This window comes from Topomyia yanbarensis, chromosome 2 (assembly GCF_030247195.1).
Source record: "Topomyia yanbarensis strain Yona2022 chromosome 2, ASM3024719v1, whole genome shotgun sequence".
In the NCBI taxonomy this organism is placed as follows: domain Eukaryota; kingdom Metazoa; phylum Arthropoda; class Insecta; order Diptera; family Culicidae; genus Topomyia; species Topomyia yanbarensis.
The window spans coordinates 212,447,361-212,472,295 of record NC_080671.1 but is presented as its reverse complement, the minus strand read 5'-3'; the positions used below and the strand labels follow the sequence as shown (position 1 = coordinate 212,472,295).

The 24,935-nt window shown below is 38.0% G+C and overlaps 1 protein-coding gene and 2 long non-coding RNA genes across 3 annotated transcripts; all 3 read right to left on the bottom strand.

Moving 5' to 3' along the window:
• Positions 1 to 521: 521 nt before the first annotated feature.
• Positions 522 to 1,061, bottom strand: LOC131680027 (uncharacterized). The gene has a single exon (XM_058960761.1). The coding sequence runs from the start codon at positions 1,059 to 1,061 to the stop codon at positions 522 to 524; it is 540 nt and encodes a 179-aa protein (XP_058816744.1).
• Positions 1,062 to 14,552: 13,491 nt separating this feature from the next.
• On the bottom strand, positions 14,553 to 15,381 carry LOC131678817 (uncharacterized). The gene is made up of 2 exons (XR_009303742.1): positions 15,285 to 15,381; positions 14,553 to 15,202 (listed from the first exon to the last, which is right to left on the bottom strand). It is a non-coding gene; the product is annotated as an uncharacterized LOC131678817 (long non-coding RNA).
• Positions 15,382 to 21,178: 5,797 nt separating this feature from the next.
• On the bottom strand, positions 21,179 to 22,079 carry LOC131682847 (uncharacterized). The gene is made up of 2 exons (XR_009304185.1): positions 21,854 to 22,079; positions 21,179 to 21,385 (listed from the first exon to the last, which is right to left on the bottom strand). It is a non-coding gene; the product is annotated as an uncharacterized LOC131682847 (long non-coding RNA).
• Positions 22,080 to 24,935: the final 2,856 nt, after the last annotated feature.

Sequence of the window (24,935 nt, the reverse complement as noted above, 5' to 3'; positions counted from 1 at the left end):
TGGAACGTGTATATCGTATTTCAGGCAATCTGATCCTGGTTCCCAATGTAATCCGAGAGTTTTTATTGACTGATTTCGATCGAAGTCAATAGTCGACTGAAGCGCCCGGTTTTCTTCAGGAACACCATCCAACACTTCAACCTTGTTTGACGCCCATTTTCTTAAAGGAAAGCCCCCTCGTGCCATCAATCCCTCCATTTGGTGCCGCTACTCCTGTGCTTCCTCAATCGTGTTTGCACCAGAGTATAGATCATCCATGTAAAAATCAAAACAAGCCACCTTTGCGGCCAATGGGTACCGCTGCTCTTCATCAATAGCCAGCTGCCTAAGAGTACGAGTTGCCAGAAAGGGTGCGGTGGCAGTACCATATGTAACTGTGTTGAGCTCAAAAGACTGAATAGGATGAACAGGTGACGACCGCCAGAAAATCCTTTGCAAATGTCGATCTTGTGGATGTAGCAGTACCTGACGATACATTTTTTCAATATCGCCGATGAGAACAATAGGATACATGCGCGATCTTACGATAATCGAACGCAAGTCTTCTTGGATAACTGGACTAAAAGAGTGTCATTCAACGAGATTCCGCTTTGACTTTTACACGACGCATCAAAGACGACCCTCACCTTGGTCGTCGCACTGTCCTCCCGAACGACTGGATGGTGTGGCAAATAATATCCACTCGTCCCTTTCTGTCTCTCCGAAATGGGTGTCATATGACCTAAATGGATACACTCCTTCATGAATTCTTTGTACCGATTATCCAATTTGGGGTCACGCGCCAGGCGTTTTTCTAAAAGAAAGAAACGATGCAAAGCAGTCTTCTCGTTATCGCTCAATTTAATCGCTGAATCAGTACGGGGGAGTCGAACCATATATCGACCCGTTTTGTCTCGGGATGTCCATTTCAAAAAGTGCTCCTCGCATTTCGTCTCATCCGGAGAATAGTTGGGCGTGGACTTGTCCTCTTCAATCTCCCAGAAGCGTTCCATGCTATTGTGAAGTTCATCCATCGTAACCAGATTCGATACTACGGAATTGGTCGTCGTAGTTGCTGGCATTGCACTCGCAATAATCCATCCCAAAACAGAATTAATGAGGTTAGGAAGCGATGGGCCCAGCACTACCCGTTCATTGCTGGCGAACAGATTGTAAAAAATTTCCGCTCCTAAGATAATATCTATAGGCCTGGACCTACTAAAATTGGGATCAGCTAAGGTTATGTGGGTTGGAATTTTCCATGTAGTGGTGTCTATATCACTTGACGAAAGGTTTGCCGTCACCTTTGGAAGAACCAAGAACTCGAGTGTGGTACCAAAATCCAAAATCCGAGAAGTTACAACAGCTTGAAATTTATATCGCACCAGTGTCGATGATTGTCAAATGCCGGTGATAGGCGCATTTAAACGAGTACATTTGACCTTCATGAGCTGGCTGATTCTACGCGAAGCAAAACAACACTGACTTCCAGAATCCAGTAAAGCTCGGGCTATATGTGTATGACCAACATCATCTGTGATCCCAACTACTGCAGTTGCCAGAAGAGTTTCCACGTGATTTTCCGAGTGAACAACGCTGAAAGATTGTCTCGAGCCGAAAACACTTGTAGAAGCTGGTTGTTTTCCTCCTTGCTGATCATTTACTTGGTCCGAATTCAGAAGTTGCAATGGTCCTTGTTGATCTGTAGAAACACGCTGTTCACCCGTACGCATGAAGCACAGAAGGGTGTGATGCCGATTATTACATTTCCTACACAAATTTTCCGACGGCAATCCTTTGCCATATGACCTTTCCGAAGGCAATTCCTGCATAGCTGATGTTTTTTAATACATTTTTCTTTCTCCTCAACTGGCATTCTAAAAAACGTATTGCATTTATACAGTGTGTGCTGCTCCGAGCAAGCAAGACACTTTCTGCCAGAATGTACTGCACCGGGTGCTCCAAAAGATGAGACTGCACTGTGCGCTCCGAAGTGAGCAATGTTTCTCTTGGGAGGAGGCTGCTGATTCGGTTGACACGACGAATCACATTCCTTGACAGTTTTTAGAACACCGATTCGTCGTTGCAGAAAAGCAAGAAGGTCGTTGTAAGATGTTGTCTCATGTTCTGAAGCAAAGCTCTCCCAGTCCCTTCGTGTGACTGGATCCAAACGACTGCTGATGAAATGTACAAGTAACAGATCCCAGTACTGAGTTTTTTCCCCCAACTGATTCAGCATCCGTACATTTGTATTAAATTTATACACTAATGTATGCAGGGCTCCCGCCGATTCACGTTGAAGCGGTGGAAAATCGAATAAAGTCTTCACATAGTTCTGCTTCAAAGTTCGAGGGTTTTGGTAACGGTCCACCAGTAGATTCCATGCTATAGCATAATTTGGTGCACTTATGGGTATAGATTGAATCAGTTTAAGGGCGTCGCCTGTGAGAGTTGCTCGTAAATAATTGAACTTTTGGATGACTGAAAATTCCTCAGAAGAGTGAACCATTGATATATAGAGGTCATGAAAATTCATCCGTTCCTCAAGTCGACCATTGAATGACGGAATTTTTACATCGGGCAGAAGTGAGTGAGTTGATCGCATGGTCGGTGCACAATGTGATTGGGCAGCATTGGTGGCAGCTACAGTGTTTTTCTCTAACAGAAATCCCTTCACCTGATAATATCTCGTTTCAAAAGATGCGCGTTCTACTAAATATTCGTCCAAGGCCTTAGGGGTTTCATCCAACGTTTCCAACTCGCCTTGGATCGAATTGAACTCCCCAAGTAACCAATAAGCATGCTGAATGCGTCTTAACGGCTACTTGATAAGCACTTAAGTCGTTTTAAATGCTATTTAAAAGTCGCTTTTGGCAAAATATACGGCTACATTACTGCTGTGCTATGAAAATGCTTTTTTACTACTGTTGTGCACTCAGAATGCTGCTTACTGGCAAGAAGTTTTTAAACAGTTTTTCAAATGCTGATTAACAACAGTTATGCATAACGAATGCCAGCATACTGCAAGAAGCATCCGGAATGCAAATTTTACGCTACTTTACTGCATACACTAATGCTTGTTGGTTACCTGGGTCAGACCATAAATGCACGACATTTTCCAATCGAACAGGAACCTCCGTCGCATGCTCTTGGGAATCAAATCCAGCTACAAATTCGCTGATCAGTTTGAATGAAGCCATAATACTTCGTTTGCGGGTCTTCAACAGTTTGATTTTTCTCTCCTATTCATGATGACAGCTAATTGGATCCGGGAGGTACAGTCCTGCAATCGAAGACCAAAGTAGCCCGACAAAGTAAAATGGAGTTCTTGGAATTACAATTACCTTTGAAAGGAAATCACATGCCTTGTAAAAAATATTACAGGATTCTCACGAACCGACTAGTCCCTCAGGTTGATCCACTTCGCAGATGGTTGCAGGTGGGTTTACTCCTTACAGATTAATGATGGCGGAGGCTCATGTAAAAATGAAGACCAGGTAGCCAAGCCTTTTGGGGTTATGTGATTGGACTGGTACTAACCTCGTGTTTTAGATAAAGAAGCCTTGATAAGAGCTATGGTATGCCGGGTGGACGGAGCTGGTTCGACGTCCATCCGGCTCGAAGGACCAATGTTTTTTGGTTAGAAGATAAATGCTGCTCGTGGTGTCGCCGCGAACCACTAATTGCCGTTTATACCAATCACTGTAGCCGAAAAATCCAAAAGAAACCTCGCCGCTAAGTAATACCCGTAATTTATTATCGTAAACATCATTTAATTAAAATAAATTTAAACATAATGTACTCTGGCCTTTTTTAAAATCGACCCTTGATTGAACTAGAGGAGAACTGCTCACTGGTGTGGTATTAGTGTTGTATATAAGCCTGAAGTCGTCTGTGTCAGGAAACATTTCCGCTTGACCTGTGTGGTGGATTTCATGTTACCTTTCTTGCACCGCTGCTGCATTATCAAGATTTATAGAAGCCATTGGGTATTGCAATTTGCGTTGCAAACAATATATATATATATATATATATATATATATATATATATATATATATATATATATATATATATATATATATATATATATATATATATATATATATATATATATATATATATATATATATATATATATATATATATATATATATATATATATATATATATATATATATATATATATATATATATATATATATATATATATATATAGATAGATAGATAGATAGACTAGCTAATACCCATCGCGCGTTGCTGCGATTTTCAACGAAATAGGAGGAAAACACAATTTGTTCCAAAGCGCCATCTGGCGGGCATATAATCTCCAACTAATAGTACACAAACACGCCCCTTAACAAATACCTACTGTGTATATTTTTTAGGGAAATCGGTTAAGCCGTTTGGGAGTCTATAAATCATATACATACAAACTTTGACTTTTATATACATACTAGCTAATACCCATCGCGCGTTGCTGCGACACTCTGCGAAATAGGAGGAAAACATAATTTATTCCATAGCGCCATCTGGCGGGCAGATAATCTCCAACTATTAGCACACAAACACGCCCCATACCAAATAACTACTGTGTGCAAATTTTTACGGAAATCGGTTAAGCCGTTTGGGAGTCTATAAATCATATACATACAAACTTTGACTTCTATATATATAGATAGATAGATATAGAAGATAGATATAGATATAGATAGATTTGCTCTTGGACAGTGTCGTCCAAGTAAGAGAAGAAACATAGATAAATTTTGCTCGCGTATTGCCTGAATTCGAAGTACTTGCACGCCAAGTTAGTGAAACCATTAAAAGTGACCAAATCAACTCAGCGTAATGACAACCGGGTGGAACAGTGGCCGATGTTTTCAAACATATGAAGCTATGGAAGATCACACAGAAATATCTGATTCGGCAGGCTTTCTATATCTGTGGTTTGATGCGACATTTTCATTGCGACCGAGCCCGTCAACAAGGAAATTTATGTGAAAAGATGCATGAAAATAACATCTTTCATGAAGTAACACGATTATTCCACGCTATTTTGTCAGAATTTTGAATACTGCCATTACGGAAAAAAGGACATGTAGTGGTATAACGCCTACAAGTATCTGGTGGCGCACAAGGACAAGAACTCTGCAACACACCAGAAATCGACCTTATCGAGGAATATTGAAGAAAACTTAAACTGTCAAAGTAAACTGTATGTGGCGAACAAATGGGACAAAGTGGTTGTACAGAATTTGATGGCAGTAATTAAATGACACTCAAACGAAAGCATAGCTGAATTTTTTTCTAACTTTTATGCTATTTGAACTTAATCATTGTTGTTTGACAAAATTTTGATCATAGACGACGCCGGTGGTTGAGTGGTAATCGTGAACGCTGCTCAGTTCAGTGGGTCTGGCTTCAATCCCAACCGAGGTCGTTAGTATGTTCTGAGGTGAAAACTCTGTGTCACGTCTTTATTCACAAGGGAAGTAGACTCGTTGGTCCCGGTGTAGATGAACCGATATCTGTTTTTGGAGTCACCTATCTGGTGTCAGTGATAGGCACACAGTGCGGACAGAGACCGACGGAAAATAAACAAAAAAGATTTGACCGTACCACCCTTTGAAATGATAAAAGTCATTGAAATTAACAATATTTTCCTATAGTTCTCCATGAAATACATAGCTGATATTTATTTTCAGATTTCGAGCTTAACAGTTTCTGTGTTCGAAAAATCTACAATGATGGAGAGGGCCCTTAAGCTAGACCCCCGAGGCCCGTAATTTCTCTCTACAGCCCTGGTTCTAAAGTTTGCAAATGTAAAGATCTCGAAATTGTTTCAAAAGCGCGTTTTAGATCCAAAAATACAGCAAAAATAGTCTCTTTAATCTCGATTCTTTATTTCCATTTTGCTAACACTAGATTCAAAGCGGTTTCGCAAGAGTGTCCCTCTCGGTATCCCCATTACTCCGGAATTAGCAAATCATTACTATTCAAATATCTCATCAGCTGGCCCTTAACAACAAATTCTAAAATTTTCTCTAATGTGTGCAACATATTAATGGGGCGGTACTCTTCGGATTTATCCGTCCCAGTAACTTTGGGAATAGGAATCACAAGTGATTCCTTCCAAACTTTCGGCACGTGCCCAGTTTGTAGCGATTCATTTACAAGGTCCAGCAGATCGTGTCCGATGACATGAAAGCAATCCTGTACTAGGGGCAGATCACTTTAGGAATTTATAACAAATTTGCATCAACTTAAAAAAATGCATTTCATTTCCATTTTTGCATCAACTTTGCTCTCCCTCGCAGAAAAGATTACTTAACAATCGTCCTACGCTGATCCACTTTGTTCGATGTTTTTCTTGAATGTAGAACTGTTTTTTGTAGGGTTTTGATGTCTTACACGCAACGCAAAATACATTGCACGCAACGTAAAATGCATTAAGATTTTCTATTTTGATGGAAAGAAATGCATTTAATTTAGCTGATTTTTAAAAATGCATCACAAGTGATCTGCCCCTAGTCCTGTATCACTTTTGTGTTGACATTATCGATACCAGCCGATTTTCCCAAAAAAAAAACAAATATCCTTCAACTGTTCAAAAGTGATTGGGTGAAATCCATCAAATCTACAGTTAACATTAATCGGCTGTGTTATTTCCACAGGTTCACTGACCAGCTCAATACTTTGATTGATCAGTTGCACGCTGTTAACGAAATAATTGTTCAATTTTTCAGCTATTGTTTGTTCAGATTGCTCTTCTACTCCGTTGAAAGTTATGGACTACGAGGAACTAGATTTAGGATTAATTAAATTCTTTAGGATTTTCCATAACTCTTTGCTGTTGTTTTGATGTTGATCGATGTTCATTTGGATATACTAACATTTGGTCTTTTTCAAAGCTCGTGAATACATGTTTCGCGCGTGTGTATACCCATTCCAAAGATGTTCATTATTAGTTCTGCAAAATTTCTTGTGCTTTTTATCCCTTTTACGTTTCAAGCGCAAAAGATCTAAAGAGTACCAGCTGTTCGAGTTATTTAAATTAACATATTTTTGAGAAACTAAACTATTTGTACACTCTTTTAACACGTTAGTTAGTATAGCTGCCTTGTTATCCAAATTTCCATTCAATTCCGTAAAGTCCAGGCTTCTCGAAACAAGTTGAGAAATAACTTGTTTCGAATATCTTTTCCAGCACTTAATTTTAACTTTATCCTCCTCACGGTTAGGTTCATTCTCCAGCAAAATTGAAATCGTCTCATGGTCTGAAATTTTACAATTGGCCTTTACATACGAATGAACCTCATCAAAATTGGAATACACGTGATCTATCAATGTTCTGCTGTATCTGGAAATTCTTGTACACTCACTAACCGTTTGCTGGAAATTGAAAATCGACACACAGTGACTATGTGCCCGACTTGTTGAGGCAGACACAGGAGTCGATGAAATAAAACACCCCTGCATGGCAATTAGTGAGGGCAAAAACTAACTCATTCAATGAGTTTCATCGTCGCACAATGCTTAGGGTGGAAGTTTTCCGTGACTTAACTTTTTGTCGGCTCCGACAGCATAAGTCATTAAATTGACTTTACGCTTGTCCGGACATGCCGCAGACTCAGGTGATTCGCATTTAATGCCAAAAGATCCTGACTCCTGCGTTGCAGAAGACAAAAAGCTAAGTAACCGGGAAACTCTAAGCGCGTTCATTGACCCTACTCCACCCTTTCTAAACTTTCTTACTTCAAATCCTTGCTCTCCCTTGAGTACTATGGCTCTTAATATTTGAAAAATACTTCACCTTCCAGTCCCTTGCTAATTATATGTCGTTACAATATAAAAAAGGAAAAAGATTGACTCACTACAAGTCGTTAATAAAAAAGGAAAAAAAATGTAGCGCGATGGGGATCCATCCAGCAGCTTTGGGTGAAAGCTGCCGACGCCGTGTTCAATCAACACACAGTGACTATATGCCCGACTTGTTGAGGCAGACACAAGAGTCGATGAAATAAAACACCCCGGCATGGCAATTAGTGTGGGCAAAAACTAACTCATTCAATGAGTTTCATCGTTGCACAATGCTTAGGGTGGAAGTTTTCCGTGACTTAACTTTTTGTCGGCTCCGACAGCATAAGTCATTAAATTGACTTTACGCTTGTCCGGACATGCCGCAGACTCAGGTGATTCGCATTTAATGCCAAAAGATCCTGACTCCTGCGCTGCAGAAGACAAAAAGCTAAGTAACCGGGAAACTCTAAGCTTGTTAATTGACCCTACTCCACGCTTTTCTAAACTTTCTTACTTCAAATCCTTGCTCTCCCTTGAGTACTATGGCTCTTAATATTTGAAAAATACTTCACCTCCCAGTCCCTTGCTAATTATATGTCGTTACAATATAAAAAAGGAAAAAGATTGACTCACTATAAGTCGTTAATAAAAAAGGAAAAAAATAATTTTTAACTTTGGTTTACCGGGTGCCGGTATAACAGCATTATACTTTTCACCCAGATTGCTTACAATGTTTTCTTTCATCAAGTTAATGTTATCCCCAGCTGCACATTCCACAATAATCGAGCCATCTTTACCGTTTTTAAAGTTATGGGAACTGTGGGTAAGACGAAGACATGGTTATTTTAGGCATATAGCATATAAAGTTCAATTGCATTATATGAGTACTCTCTCTTTATGGATATCCTTGAATTATGAAGCACTCAGTAGGCCTTTAATATTGTTAAAAGCGAAAAATGTAAGTAAACATTGATAATTAGTAGTGCATCTTCTTGCGGATGTAATTTTTACGTCTCTGATTTTAAGGTTTATCGAGGAAAAAATCAATTTTTTCGCGAATTTTTTCTTTTATTTCGAAAATGTAACTCTTAAATGACATCATCGTGGAAAATAACAGGTAAGTTCTTATACGAGTAAATAAGTACAAGCGTTTAAAAAATATGTGTACTGGTGGGGCAAGACGGCCTGTCTTGATTAATTCTATTGATTCATCCTTATATAAATGTCTCGCGTGTAGAAACGAAATTCTAGCAGTCAAACGTGGAGAACCATCCAGTTAGCTGAAGTCTCACATGTAGTAGACCGCAAGATGTACGTTAATGTGACCGAGGCTGAATACGGAATTCCTAGGACCTGGAAAAGGTGGAAGACTTTGTGCAGGTCCCATATTCTGACTATGTGTAATCGAGGAACTGATGCTACCAATTGCGTATTTAATATGTAACTTTCCAGTTTTGTATAAATGATTTGACTGATCATTGGAATTGATTGTATATCTCTCTTTAAAACAATATTAGAAAAAACAATATTAGAAAATACATCATTTGCTTCAACTTTAAATTGAACCCCGTTATTTTTCACCTCGAATTGAACATATATATTAAGAAGAACCACAAACTAACCAAAACATCCGTTAGAAACAGTAAATTTTAATATTGTGTATTGTGATCATCCTTTCGGCGACATGTCCGTCTTACCCTCACCATATGTCCGTTTCACCCGCAGTCTGGAAAAAGTGCAGATATTTCTTTGTTTTCTCTCTCTTGCAAAACAGATACTTGTTGATTTTTGTAACATAATCCCTCTGGGCACTCGAAAGCCAACATATGGAGCTACAACATAGAGTATTTCATGTTGACAAAAACATGTTTTATTTGAGTATAACCTTAACATGTCCGTCTTACCCCCAGTTCCTAATTTTGTGTACTTTTGGATTCAATTTTTCCTTTAATGCTTTTCGCGTATCTTCATTCGATTGGGAAGATTCGACTGGTTTAATAACAATGACCGGACGAGCCTTACGTTTTGTTTGGCTTTTGATCCCAGAAGCTCCCGTCAAAACATTCGCGTAAGTTTTTACTGTATTATTATCGAAAACCTCGTCATCATTTTTATCATCAAGTTCAATAAGTATCGGTTTATTGTTTCTATTCGCGAATACTTTTCGTTTTCTACTGGGATTACCATCAGATTCAGAATGAACCTTTCTCTCTGTAAAATTCCGCTTTCTGTTCATCATAGCTAATTCATTTTCGTGATAAACATTTCTATTCAAGCAACTTTTCAAATCTTCCAACTTTTTGGTAACACTGTTTTCCAAACATGCCACCTCCCAGTCAAAAAGGGCAAGTTGCTGGCTAACGGGGGGCTATTTGCCAACTCGGATACGCTAATTGCCTGTCAATTTGCCAGCAAATTGCTGGCAATTAGGGGGCTATTTCAAATGCAACATTTGGGCGAGTTGCCGCCGTCATTTTTTTGCCGCCCTACCCGCCCTTAAATCGTCCCCAAATCGCCGAAGGAACGCCCCATTTAATCGCCCTTAATTGCCTAATATGAAAATTAAAAATATTACTTATTTTCGGATTCATTATTTACTCACATGAACTTATCAGTACACTAGGTAATCACCACCAAACCAACGACACGACTAGACACTTGCACACAGAAAAAAAATGTTGGTAAAAATAAGAGTTTTTCACTCTTAGCAAAAAATAACCAACGCATACTCTTAGTTTAAAAGCAAAACTTTTGTTTTGAGTACTATTCTTCATTTGCTTAAAAGTAAAACTTTTACTTTGATTATTATTCTTGATTAATTTAAAAGTTTTACTTTCAACCTAATAACTGGCGTTGGTTGATTTTTGCTAAGAGCGGAACACTCTTACATTTACCAATATTTTTTTTCTGTGTGTGCATTCCAAAAGTGTATCGCAAATATGACTACCCCTCAGTAACTCAGGTAACTGGTAATGTCAAATATGACATTTGGTTAGAAAAAGAATAAAACTAGCAACACCGTTGCAACCCCTAGTTACGCAGGGAAAAACAAGTTTATAGCACAACATCCTGTTAGCTTTTCAAAAGTCGTTCAGTTATTTTTTTAGAAATTACCGGTCATATAGACTAATAACTAAAAGCAATTAGGTAATACTTCCATGGAAATATTTAAGAGATGGCACTGCTTCAGTGGTGGTTATAGTGAATTTAAATGTATGGGAAAGATACAAAAACTTGGGATTTTGGAGAAACTATAATATTGTGGTTGTAAAATGAATACACATTTGATGTAGAAAAAATATGGGAACAGTTTGTAGAAGTTTATTTATATACTTACTTGAAAATTTTCATATAAAATCTAAAAAAAATGTTTGCGCCCATACATTTTACTCATTGGTTTCCACCAAGAAAAGTTGAAACTCTTTCTCTCACAACTCTCTGTTTCACTCGTTTTGACAGCAGATTCCCAGCTCATCGCAATCGGAATGTTTTCTTTTAGAATAGACCTTTCTCGTCAGACCTAACACCCCTTTTTCTTATTTCTTTTCTTATCGAAAGATTTCATTTTATTATAAACAATTCCGTTTACATGAGGATTATAGGGCGGTTCCTGGATTTTTCATGATATTTTAAAAATTGCAAATTGCAAGAATGTTGAATATTTTTTTCACCAATGCAAGAATGGTGATACGCAAAATATGCGTTTCGGCAGCACTGTTTTATTTTTTTTCTATTATTTTATCGGGAACACTGAAAATGAAGTGGTGAATCGCGATACTGCATTCATTCATAACTGAGTGAACTTCACTCTGTCAAGTTTGACTTTTTGTCAACAAAGTAATAGAACATTACATGAACATGTTTAACCTCACATTTCTGACAGTTGAGAAAGTTTGTTTATTTGGACTTAACGTTTTTGATATCACTTAGTACAAAAAAAGAATTGCTTTTAAATTCCTAGGGTAATTCTAGCACCATGTAAACAAACTCGCTGGACTGTCATTTTGGAATGTCCCATTGCCAACGACCAAGTCAACCCAACCAAACGGACAAACCCGAGCTGTGTCCTTTTATGAAAAGGAGTGATTGATTGGCAATTATTAACCGTTGAAACCACGAAACATTTTTCAATACTAAATGGTAGTTTGACAGCAAATTCGACGATTTTATTATTCAAGCTAACGTCAAACACTGGCCGTTGACCATTGTCAACAATTGTAGCAAATCAAAGAACGGAAAGTGCTAGAATTTAGTATTTCCTCTGCCTATTTCAGGTAACAGTTTTTTCATTTTTTTCTGAATATAAGCCAACCGGCATTTCTCCACATAACGGCCACTGTCGTATTTATTGTTTGATTACAGATAGAGGTTTTAAGCTTAGGGTCATTGTCTTTTCCGGTTACAAAAATCTTTAACTCTACGTGCGGGTTTGGGGATCGAATCTAGGAGAGTTGCGTACAAGGAAATCGATTTACCAATTACGCTATGTCCGCCTCTACATATTTATTTCAAAAATGTACAGGTTACGTATTTGAATTATTTGCAACCTTTAGTTTCTGATTGATTTACCGAAAGAGTTTACCTTTTTAAGAACAAACCAAAGGAACCCTACAGCGATCGTATTTTCAAATTATAAAATGTTCTCAGTTACATATGGGGTTTTTCATTGAAAAACCCCGGGGCGGTGTATTGCACTGGTGTTGCATTTTCTAGCAGTAGAGCAGGCCACTAGACGTATTTCATTCCCACTTCTGCTAGAAAGTGCAAAACCAGTGCAATCTACTGCCCTGGTGTTTTTCAATGAAAAACGACAATAGTCAACTATTTATTTCATGTATTTTATAATCGTCATTGACAGATTGAGTCTTGATGCACATTAAATACATGATCATACCGATCACACGGCCCGGATTGTGTCGTCAAACCGATTGTTTGAGGTGATCGTTTTCAACTGTCCCCAACCGTACACAATTTAATCTGCGGTGAATAGAGGGGTGTTTTGCCGTGAGACGAAAATGATTCAGCTTCCAACTCCACCTGCAGAGTGGGCCGTGTGAGCCTGAACTGGAGCAATCCAAAGGAATGATGTCAGAGTAACAATCGGACTGACCTACCCGATTGCGTGATTTTACTTTGACAGGTCAATCGAAAATTTCGAGGAGACGTAGAGTAAAGAGACTTGTTACTTAACCAGTATTCAATAACTTTGAAGAGTATTTTCGTTACTCCGGAAGAGCCCGGCACTACTACTACATCCAATGTATGCTCAATTATTATACTTAATAATTGCAACGTTTTGTACTCGCTCTAAGGTTGTCATTAGAACATAGAAATAAGTGAATTGGTATGCTGCATGTCTCCTCGTTAACTCTGTGCCCCTAGCTGATCATCTCCAAGAGAGAAATTGGTGGGGACTGTTGATCACGCATTTACTGATCGAACTATCTTTTTTCGATCCAGCATATCGCAACCCTCTATGCGCCCGGAAATTGATACATATTTCAACCATAGCTAGCATTCCCGGATAGAATTTTACAATAGCATTTACCCTACAAACAATCATAAAGCAATAAATATTATAGTTATTACTGTTTCAACATTGTTCGATGCCAAGTTCTCACAGTAGATTTACAATAAAATTTCATGTAACAATAAATTTCACTGTTCAGCAAAAAACTGATACAGTGCATTCACATTATATTTTACTGTTTTCGAGAAAAAAATGTATGGAGAAAAAATGATTTTTTAAATGTTAAGATACATAACCACCCACCTTTTTCACTGTAAAAGTCTATTTTAAATAGAAATTTACTGTAAAAACGTTAAAGTTTATTGTTTTTGTATTGTAGCATTACACTAAAACTTACTGTAAATTATTGTAAAATTACTGTACTGTCACAGTGAAAATCGTGGTTTTGTTATTGTACATTTCTATTCGGGTTAACGCGCGACCTTTATAGGCAGACTCAAAACACTAAACTAGGATTATCGCTGTTCGGCACATTCGGTATTTAAGTATCTGTATCTACTGTTGTAATCTCTTATATTGATTCTTGAAAAATCTTTCCCAGTAACTGGAAAATATCTATTGTTAATCAATGAGATCATATGGATTTGAATGAATCAGTATTAGGATTTTCCATTGATTGACACCGGTGTAGTGGAGTGCACTGAAACTGCACCGTTTTTGCAGTTTCTAGCAGAAGTGCAGAAAACTGGGTATGTTCCATTGACACTTCTACTAGAAAGTACAAAACCAGTGCACTCCACTACACCGGTGTCAATCAATCGAAAACCACATATCAGTCATCTCACCTGCACCGTTGGGGATTTTTGGGAACCATCTAACTTTTAAGGGATGCATCCGCTAAATGTTGGACAGGTTACACTCAATCACAACATTTACATACATCTGCTACAAAAGTTCTAGCGGTGAAAAGCAATTGCGACGATTTTCTTTGTATAAAAACCGCCAAGGTACAAACCGTTACAATGCCAACAATCAACGAAATCTCGACAATACTCTAGCAGCATTATATTGTAGCAAAAATCTAGCCCTGCATGCAAACCGAAATCTTTGGTAACCGGTGTACTATCAGTATAGGCCGTCCCAAAAGCAGCTGTCCAACATATGCCAGTTTTTTGGAATACGGAGATGATTTACTACCGTTGCTTCTGTTTCCAACCATTTCCATTTGTTGCCACGAACCGTACGAATAGAGATATCTTTCACAGGAAACCCGACGAGGATATAAAATTTAGAGCCAACGACGAATTGCATTTTCTAGTTATATTGTGTTATATAAAAATGTAAAATAAACATAGATAATTCAAAAATAATAATTATGTAACTCGCCCATTCAAAATTATAGTATGGTTTGGAGTATAATCACTGAGAACTGACATACAAGTAAACTTTTCAACTTGTGTAAGAAAAATAACTGTCGCTTTAAAATGACAACAGCAAGTAGACACTTGCCACTGGTCGGCGCTTCGATCGGCCAGCAATCACTATACGGGACTTGTAAGCAAACTTGTATACAATAGTGACTCACGCATGCAAACCTGTATGCGATGGTGATTTTCAACGTATTTTCATTTAAATGTTTACACAGGTTTTTCGGGAAAGTTTGTTCTAGCTTATATGTCTGTTCTCTGTGGTATAATGTAAATAATTGTTGGCAAGAAAAACATGCTTCAAAATTCGGCGTTGGTAATTCCGTCCACCTTTCGTCAACGTACCACCAATGCGTCGTTAGATTTAACATGTAGCTCCATTCAAAACAAGTACTGCTGATGTCCAACTGATTTAGATTGAACAGTACTGAAGAATCCGACCGTAGCTGTAGGCCATCTGCCAACTACATCCGGAGGGTTTTCTGTTGGTATTTGTTCCGAGCAACCGGTTGTCAAAGGCTTTTTTTTCTACCGCAGGAAAGAAAGTACAATTGAACACAATATTTTGAAATCGAAAATATGATTCTGATCCTATCCAGTTGCGTCCTACCTTGAATTCCGTTTCTTCCAGCCGGACGTGGAACTGATTCTACTGGGAAAGTACACAGAAGAGGACGTTAACTCTATTACTTAATTTTAACGATGAGACCAGGGATGCCAGATTTGCAGACAAGTCTGCAAATTCGCAGATTTTAATTTAAGCAGCAGATTTTTTCGATGACGCAGATATTTGCAGATTTTCTAGTTTGGTTGCAGATATTTGCAGATTTTTTAGTTTTGTTGCAGATATTTGCAGATTTTTGAATATAAAGGCTTTTGGTTACACTAGCTTTCCTGACATTTTTTGTTCTTCCCAGACTTTTAAAATTATTATTGCAGACATTTGAAAAAAGTACCTGGCATCTCTGAATGAGACTGGCACTACAGGAGAAAAAATAATGATCTATGTTTATCTAATGGCGATTTCGCTTGAACCTGAAACTGAGTCAGGTTCTAACCCCAACCGCTGTCAGTTCATACATTTTGGAACTGACTCAGTTTCGCCTCAAACAAAAACCACATAAGACATGTTTATCAAAGAGAATAGGAAAAGAGACGAATAGTGTGAAGCCAAAAATACCTTATTGAGCAGACCAATCGTGCAATGTAAATAAACATTACTCATGCCTGAGTTGGAGGAGATAAGTATTGTAAATCTATCAAAAAAAATTTGAATTTTCGTCAGAATTTAGTGCAATCGTGATTGTAAGGTGCATTCTAGAGTCTATGTATGAGTAAAAACAAGTTTTAGAATTATTTCATCTCTTTGTTTCGAAATGCACATCGTTTGATATACAAATTCAACGATCGACAAAAGGTTTGTTTTCAAAATATAATAGGAGTCATTTAAAGTGCTGCCTTTGGAAACGGTTGCCAAATTCTAGTGTTGAAATCATCGTAAAGGGAGTGTTGCCGTTTTGACTGATTTTCACTCTGCGTCTCTTTCACTATTCTCTTTGATGTTTATGACAGGTGAATGAATTATTTTAGCATCAGTGCTGCCAGGTCTATTTAAGCACTAACCTGTAGTAAAAATATAAAAGTCTGCAGATTGTCACAAATTTTTTCAATAAATTTGGCATCGAAATGATATTTTAAATTATCAAAAAAGTTAAAGGCTGGTTAAAATTAGCTTGTATAGACATTGTTCTGCAAAATATTTGTAATCTGCAAAAGATCAGCAGCAAAAAGACAAAATCTGCAGATTTACTAATATATATGCAGATCTAACATCCTTTTAATATTCCCCCACAGAAAATTCATTCAGATGGTGTAAAAACACGGGGAAACAATGCAAGATAGATATTCAGAATATGGGGTTAAGTAAGCAGCTCGCACTATTTTTTATTTTTTCAATAGTTAGAGGTACCAAATCATCGCGGCAATATGCAGTAACGAATCAGGGATAAAAAACGAAGCATTCTAGCATATAAAATTTTTTGACGAGAAAGGTCTATTGACATTCATAAGAGATCACATATTATCATTTCCTTCTTGCGATTCACATTATTCAAAGAGCATTGCTCGATAAACATTTCCCCGCCGTTTCATACAGTATGTACAGAAAAGTTTTTAAGCAGATGAACTTGTCGTTCCGTAAACCCCAAGTGGACACCTGTAATTATTGTGATGAATTGCAAATGCGTCGACGTTTAGCCGTTGATGACGATGAAAAAAAATCCATCGAAGCTGAACTAGAGAGCAACCAAGAGAGAGGAAATGTAATATTTGACAAGAAACGAAGTGATATAGAAGAATCGCGAAAATCAATAAATGTTTGTACATTTTCTTTTGACCTGCAAAAAGCTCTTGCTACACCGCACCTGAACTGTGGCCAGGTATACTATTTAAGGCAAATGTACACCTATAATTTCACGGTGTTTTCATCATGCGGAAATATCAACAAGACGTACTGCTACTTATGGGATGAAAGTAAGGCTAGGCGTGGGGCAAATGATATAGTATAAAATTTGTTCAAGCGTTACCAGAACATGTCAATATCATTAATTGTTACTCAGATAGGTGTTTTGGGCAAAACCATAATATTGTAATTTGTAGTACTTTCATGACACTGATAGATCAGTTTAGGAGGCAGGGGCGTGATCCGACAATTACACACAATTTCATGCAAAGCGGGTACTCTCATATGGAGGTGGATTCAGTGCATAGTTGCATAGAACGAGCTAAAAAGGTTTCAATGGCTCGAATAGAGGTACCACGCGACTGGGGCCTATTCATCAGTAGTATCAGACGAAAGCAACAAATCATTGTGCATACTATGGAGCAGCTAGATTTTCTGAATCTTAAACAACTTGACAGGTTATTGTTATTGTTATTTATCAGTGTGCAATCGGGCTGTTTCAACAACCTATTTCTGCAACCTATGTGCATTAACTGTACACCTACCGTCTATCCGTTGCACTTGACAGTGTGTGCAGTGCTTTATGGTCACACCTATGACCGCGCACCCGGCTTCCCATGAGCGTTTTGGCGGCTCAGAGGTGTCCTTCCATGTTGCTCAGGGATACATTGGTCCTATACACATCCATGCATACAGACATACATACGGGCTTACATTCATACAAACATACAAACTATTTGGCGCAAGTTTAGAGCGTGTAAAGTCGTGTCATCTAGTCTGTCATCCTATGGAAAATCATCCTACCATCGCCTTGAGGTCAACGTCATATTGGCAAATTTCGCATTGAATCCGCTTCTGTCTCTTCCTAATCTCCTTTTTGTCTCCTAGGTCCGAAGCGGATCAATCGACTATTAATTGAAACGGTAAACATACTAGCAGTATTATTAGTCCTTACTCACGAATACTTTTCCTACAACTGTGCTGTTTCTTCTCTATCTTATAACATAACACGATTATCCCTGTTCTAGTCAATATACATATTCATTACATTATGGACCAGGCAAATCCTTAATTTTTCTATTATTATTATCCTGAGTAGCTATACCAGTGAAGGTATTTTAGGATTTCGTTAAAAAGAATCATTGCCAATAAAGGCGTAAGAAATATTTATCCACATAAAGTTTGCTCGAAACGACTGTCCGCCTGGTTCAACTCGAACAGACCACACCGACCCGAAAGGGTTGCTTATCATTTCTGAGAGCCGGTGTGCTTGATCGAGTTTAATAATCATAAGATCAAATCCTGAATAATTAACTATCTCTTAGGTGCCAGTCCTGCACTCCTTTCCTGAACTAGCCTCATACTCACGATTAAAAGATTCGACAACTAGTAGGATCTACATGTCCCCCACCCAAGCGAATTGATCAACTTGCAAGTAGGAACACATATCTACCAACCAGCCAAGAAGACTTCCGAATCAATGAGAATGGACCATGCCAGTCGAAAGCCACAGGCCCAGCGCCATCTCGTAGTGTCATTGTCATTTCTCAGCCCACCCTCTGGCAGACGTTCATCCGCCCATCTAGACTCTGTCAAGATGAGAACCTACAAAGCCTAACTGTTCGTATGTGCTAGTCCGTTTAGATTTTGGTTTGCTGAAACGAAACAAGAAAAACAAAATAATTGTGATTAGTGTCGTAGTTATAATAAATAAGTAAACGATTTCTCCTCTGTTGTCCGTTCCCTTGTTCGTAGTCCTCCCTCCTGTTCCTGATCTGTTTGGGCCACTGGCTTTCCATTTCCTTGGCCGTCACGCTCCGTTCATATCATGGCAGGAGAAACAAATGAAAAGACAAAACAAAACAAAATGAAAATAAATGGATGTCTGCTATATGTGCCTAAATTGATGTTGCTTCTCAGTTTTGCACGACCCAGGGGGGACTTGGCCTTGATCCCAATGCTCTGTCACCGATGTTACGTGATATTCGTTATGGAATATTCTTTGTTTGGGGGCCATTCATAAACAATGTTGTACTTTTTTTTATCCCTGATCCGCTGATACGTCTAAAATTCATTTTTAGTTTTTATCTCGTTACGTGACGCTCTTCCCCTATTGTCAATATTCGATATCATTTATGAATGGTCCCCTGGTGATATATTTAGAGCAGACAATCCAATGAAAAATGGACTGACAGGATTTTAGTGCGCTTTTGGCGCCTTGTGTCACATCTTCATGTTTGTTATACATATTAAGTATACCAAAGCATGCGATGTGATGACCGGAAGATTAGAGAAGCAACTCCTTCCCTTCCCCCCCTTAAACAACTTGACAGGTATTACAAAAAACCATCTAGGGATTGTGATAACAAGACAATTCGTCGCTGTTGTGCTATCTTATGACAAACGCCATTTTAAGGTGAACTGAGTTAGATATGCCGTGTTACTAAATTTTAAAATCTCTATAAAGTCGCGTTTTCAGAATTTTGAAATTCTGCTGGGTTGCTGAGATATAGCGAAACACGATTATGACAAGCGCCAATTTCTCGAGTGATCGAGTTGTGCTATCTTATGACAAAGAAAAAAGAGACAACATTCTCAGTTTGTTGGCTTGCTATAAGCGAAAAAGCTTATAGCACGCCAACAGATGTCTCTCTTAACATAGGTAATTTCTATGCAGATCAACCATAACCATTATCTAGGTTCTTGTCTCGGGAGTAAAACTTTTCCTACCATAGTTTTTTTCTGGGAATTGTTGGCTTACATTTTCAACATTATTGAACAAATTTCCTTTGGAGATTTCCACTAGTTTTGGAAAGTATACCGAAATGTAATGATGGATTATGCAAGAAGAATATTTGTTTCGTCTAGTCGCCAGACAACAATAACATTGCTTGATATATATTGCTTGTGGCACTATAAACTGGATTCTAACCGCACTGCGCACTTACCATTTTTCCATTAAATTCTTCTCGTAGACCGGTTAGTTCGACTGGTCTGTCTATGAAAGTACCATCTCTATCACTTGAAATACATGTTTTTGACAGCTCGCAGTTTTGAGATCACTCGCACTTTAAAAGTGCGGAGTCCAGGTTGGTGGGAAGTGCGCAATATTGTCTCTAAATTGTTGATGAAACCAACTTTTGTTTATTGTTTTTCCCGAATGAAGGAGGAAAATTGGGAAAACTTTGTGTTCCAATATCATCATTTTGTAACCTGATATTGCTGCTATCGCGTGGAAAAGTATAGTATTGGACATAGCTATCTCTAACTCATAATTTTACAAATCAGTTTTGATTCATTTTTATATGAAATCTTCTGTGTACATTTGTGACACGTCATACATATTTTATCATCAATATACACTTATGACACGTATGCGAGCGACTTTGGTTTACATTTTAAGCAAAAACTGTAAATATAGTCAACATATCTTCGCACAAATCGAGAGATTACTTCAGAAAAGATAGAAGCATCGATTGCCTTCTCCGAAAAGCTTCCAACATTTATAAATTTTAAAATATTCAATCTCAAACTTTAAAAATCGTTTATCTCGAAAAGTGCTAAATGGCGCTTGTCATAAGTCATAGGCACAACAGCGACGAAATAGCTTTCAGAAAATCATGTGCTTTGGTTACAGCACTATACACGAAAATCTTTTGTACAAATATGATATCAGAGATCAACACTGGTCACAAATGTCCTTAGACAAAGAAAAGTTCGGTTTAAAAGTCTTTCCCGGATCAATAACGCTGGAGCCCTTGCCACTACCACAAGCTAAACTAGATTTACGGAAAATGCTCAAATTTATATCGAACAAAACGTATTATAAAACCTATCTAAAAGAACTCACTCCGAAGAAACGAGGTAGAAAACCAACTTCAAAAATTGTCGAGCACTTCGAAGCGGATCTAGATATTTTCGAGAAAAATGCAGAGTCTGACGATGAAGATCGCAGAATATATTAGAACACAAAAACAGATTTATATAAATGTAAACGTAATCAAAATTTTTAATCATATGATAAATATTTTTCGAAAACAGTGTTTGAAACATTTTTTTATATTCATCAACATCCACTTCACAAAACAACTCATATGTCCTTCAATAGAAACCTAATTACAAGTTTGGGTCCGGGGCGTCTGATCCAAGCTGGTTTCTCTAATGGCTGAACTTTCCTTGAAATCCGAAGGCATTTCGCAAACATAAACATCTGAAAGCATTTGTTTATTGTATCCATATCCAGTTTCCAGCTGAGAAGAAACAAACAATACATTTCTCGACAAACATATGATTACGGCCTAAAAGCCAACTGTCAAAATCCACTTTGAATGGAAATTCCAGATAAACCGTTGCTAGTCGAACACAGTTCTCAACAGTTCTCGAGTACTTTTTCAAATGGACGTAAGTAACATTGAGAGTCTCTCTTTGTTTACTTTCTCTTTCGTTTATTACGACGTCATTACAACACTTTGTACTAATTTTCCAGTACATATCGAAAGCCGACGGTTTTTACTACAATATTATGCAAAGAGTAGAGTAGTAAATGTTGAAATGGCCGAGTAATGAACAGAAGAGAAAGACCTCAAAGAGAATCTCTCATTGTTACTTACGTCCATTTGAAAAAGTACTCGAGAGTTTATGAAAGAGAAAACTTTTCTCTTTCGTTTACTATTGCTTGTGGCACTATAAACTGGATTCTAACCGCACTGCGCACTTACCATTTTTCCATTAAATTCTTCTCGTAGACCGGTTAGTTCGACTGGTCTGTCTATGAAAATACCATCTCTATCACTTGAAATACATGTTTTTGACAGCTCGCAGTTTTGAGATCACTCGCACTTTAAAAGTGCGGAGTCCAGGTTGGTGGGAAGTGCGCAATACCACCATCTGTGATTGGCGTGTAACGGTTTGTCCAGGATTTCCATTCAAAGTGGATTTTGACAGTTGGCTTTTAGGCCGTAATCATATGTTTGTCGAGATTTCATTGTCAAAAAGTTTTGCAATCGGCACCGTGGTTTAATGGAATTTATTGCGCACTTCCCACTAACCTGGACTCCGCACTTTCAAAGTGTGAGTGATCTCAAAACTGCGAGCTGTCAAAACACATGTATTTCCAGTGATAGAGATGGTACTTTCATAGACAGATCAGTCAAATTAACCAGTCTATGAGAAGAATTTAATGAAAGAGTGGTAAGTGCGCAGTGCGATTAGAATCCAGTTTTTAGTGCCACAAACAATAGTTTAAAATTCTCACAGAGCGAATGTATCAACACTACACGCTCATCCATAACAACTCAAATTTGAGTAGCCAGCCACTCAATTTAATTAAAAGTGCACATAGTCAAAAATTGAGTTTTCCTAGTTTACTCAGTTTTGAGTTTGGGATAACAATGTCAAATTTGAGTACATTTTACTCAAGAGGGAAATACAGAAAATAATCATTCCGCATTTTTAATAAAAGTACAAAGACATTCATTGGCATTTCAAATATCATTTACCTGATCCTCCAGACCATAGTCCAGGTGTTTGCGATGTTCGGGAACTTAATCCAAGGGTCGTTTTCTACATCTATTTCATGCCGATCGGCATCTTGTATAAATTGCCGAAACTACAAAAACACAACTGGAAGTAAGATTTGAAAGCAAGCAAAACTCAATGAAACTTACCTTCTAGTTTTCTGAACGATCATCGGTTTTAACTTTAGGCTCTTTTTAAAATTTAAATCAACACCTAATTCCGCACACTTTTTTGAGAGTATTTTTTTCACTCAGAACTTTGAAGATTTTATGATTACTCGAGAAATGAGTTAGTTCTACTCAAATTAAAACTCATTTTTTGACATATTGCTATTACTTTTGAAATTGAGTGCTCCGAACTCAAATTTTGAGTAGTTTTGAATGAGCGTGTAATATCTGTTATGAACTCATAATCAGTTCGTAATAATGTTGTACACTTGGCAGGTGTCATTGGCTATGAAAACGTTGAATTTACTATTTATTGCTTGTGGCACTATAAACTGGATTCTAACCGCACTGCGCACTTACCATTTTTCCATTAAATTCTTCTCGTAGACCGGTTAGTTCGACTGGTCTGTCTATGAAAATACCATCTCTATCACTTGAAATACATGTTTTTGACAGCTCGCAGTTTTGAGATCACTCGCACTTTAAAAGTGCGGAGTCCAGGTTGGTGGGAAGTGCGCAATAATACCTTTACGATTTGTTCAACACTCTCCTGAAACATAATAAATTAAAAATAGTAAACGGCCAAAAACCCATTTGACGTTTTAGTAAACGGCCAAAAGTAAACGGCCTAAAAACTAGAGCACTCTAGTTAGAGTGTGGCCAAGAGGCCATGACGTATCCAAACGAACATGAAATTTGACGTATTTCTATTGTGTATACTGCCCTAAGAGAAGAGAAGACAATCGCGTAGCCAATTTGATCCAGTCCTAACCTCAATATTGAACCAGCTTCGGCTGGATGTTGTTGGCTCGAATCAAAACTTGTCGAAAGTAAACAAAGTTCATTTCATATCGTCAACCTGGCGCCCAGGTGGTGAAATCAACGGAGTGCTGGAGCGTTGCCAGAAAAATTTTATTTCCAGATCAAATTGTACTAAACTTCCCAGTTTAACTCAGCCGGAATGCTGGCTGGTTCTAATTCGTATTCCGGCTCCGGTGACACAACCGATTCAAGTTAGAATGTTTAAGGGGTACCATTTCGATGCGGCTTAGCCGCATAACCGAGGCCTAGAGGGCGAGGTGGCCACCGACCCGCCGTCGGAAGCAAGCGAACCTGTGACCCACTCGTTTGCCCGGCTTACTCAAACATAGGGGCTATCCCTAGTTTAAGTCCGACTGAGCGGTAGCGAAGTCGGACAGCACGCACAAAAGCGATGTGGCGTAGCCACATTGGGTGCTGGACACAAAATAAAATTGGCAACGCTAGTAAAATGTAAACACAAATGAACACTCCGGATGAACCTATCGTCAATTGACATTTCGACGAGTTTTGATTCGAGCCAATAATATGGGCCCACCAGCTTCTGATTGGTCGTTTTGACAGTCAAGAGCGTTCATAATATTTTCAAACGGAATAAAAAACATTAAATTCTTCTCGTAGACCGGTTAGTTCGACTGGTCTGTCTATGAAAGTACCATCTCTATCACTTGAAATACATGTTTTTGACAGCTCGCAGTTTTGAGATCACTCGCACTTTAAAAGTGCGGAGTCCAGGTTGGTGGGAAGTGCGCAATATTGTCTCTAAATTGTTGATGAAACCAACTTTTGTTTATTGTTTTTCCCGAATGAAGGAGGAAAATTGGGAAAACTTTGTGTTCCAATATCATCATTTTGTAACCTGATATTGCTGCTATCGCGTGGAAAAGTATAGTATTGGACATAGCTATCTCTAACTCATAATTTTACAAATCAGTTTTGATTCATTTTTATATGAAATCTTCTGTGTACATTTGTGACACGTCATACATATTTTATCATCAATATACACTTATGACACGTATGCGAGCGACTTTGGTTTACATTTTAAGCAAAAACTGTAAATATAGTCAACATATCTTCGCACAAATCGAGAGATTACTTCAGAAAAGATAGAAGCATCGATTGCCTTCTCCGAAAAGCTTCCAACATTTATAAATTTTAAAATATTCAATCTCAAACTTTAAAAATCGTTTATCTCGAAAAGTGCTAAATGGCGCTTGTCATAAGTCATAGGCACAACAGCGACGAAATAGCTTTCAGAAAATCATGTGCTTTGGTTACAGCACTATACACGAAA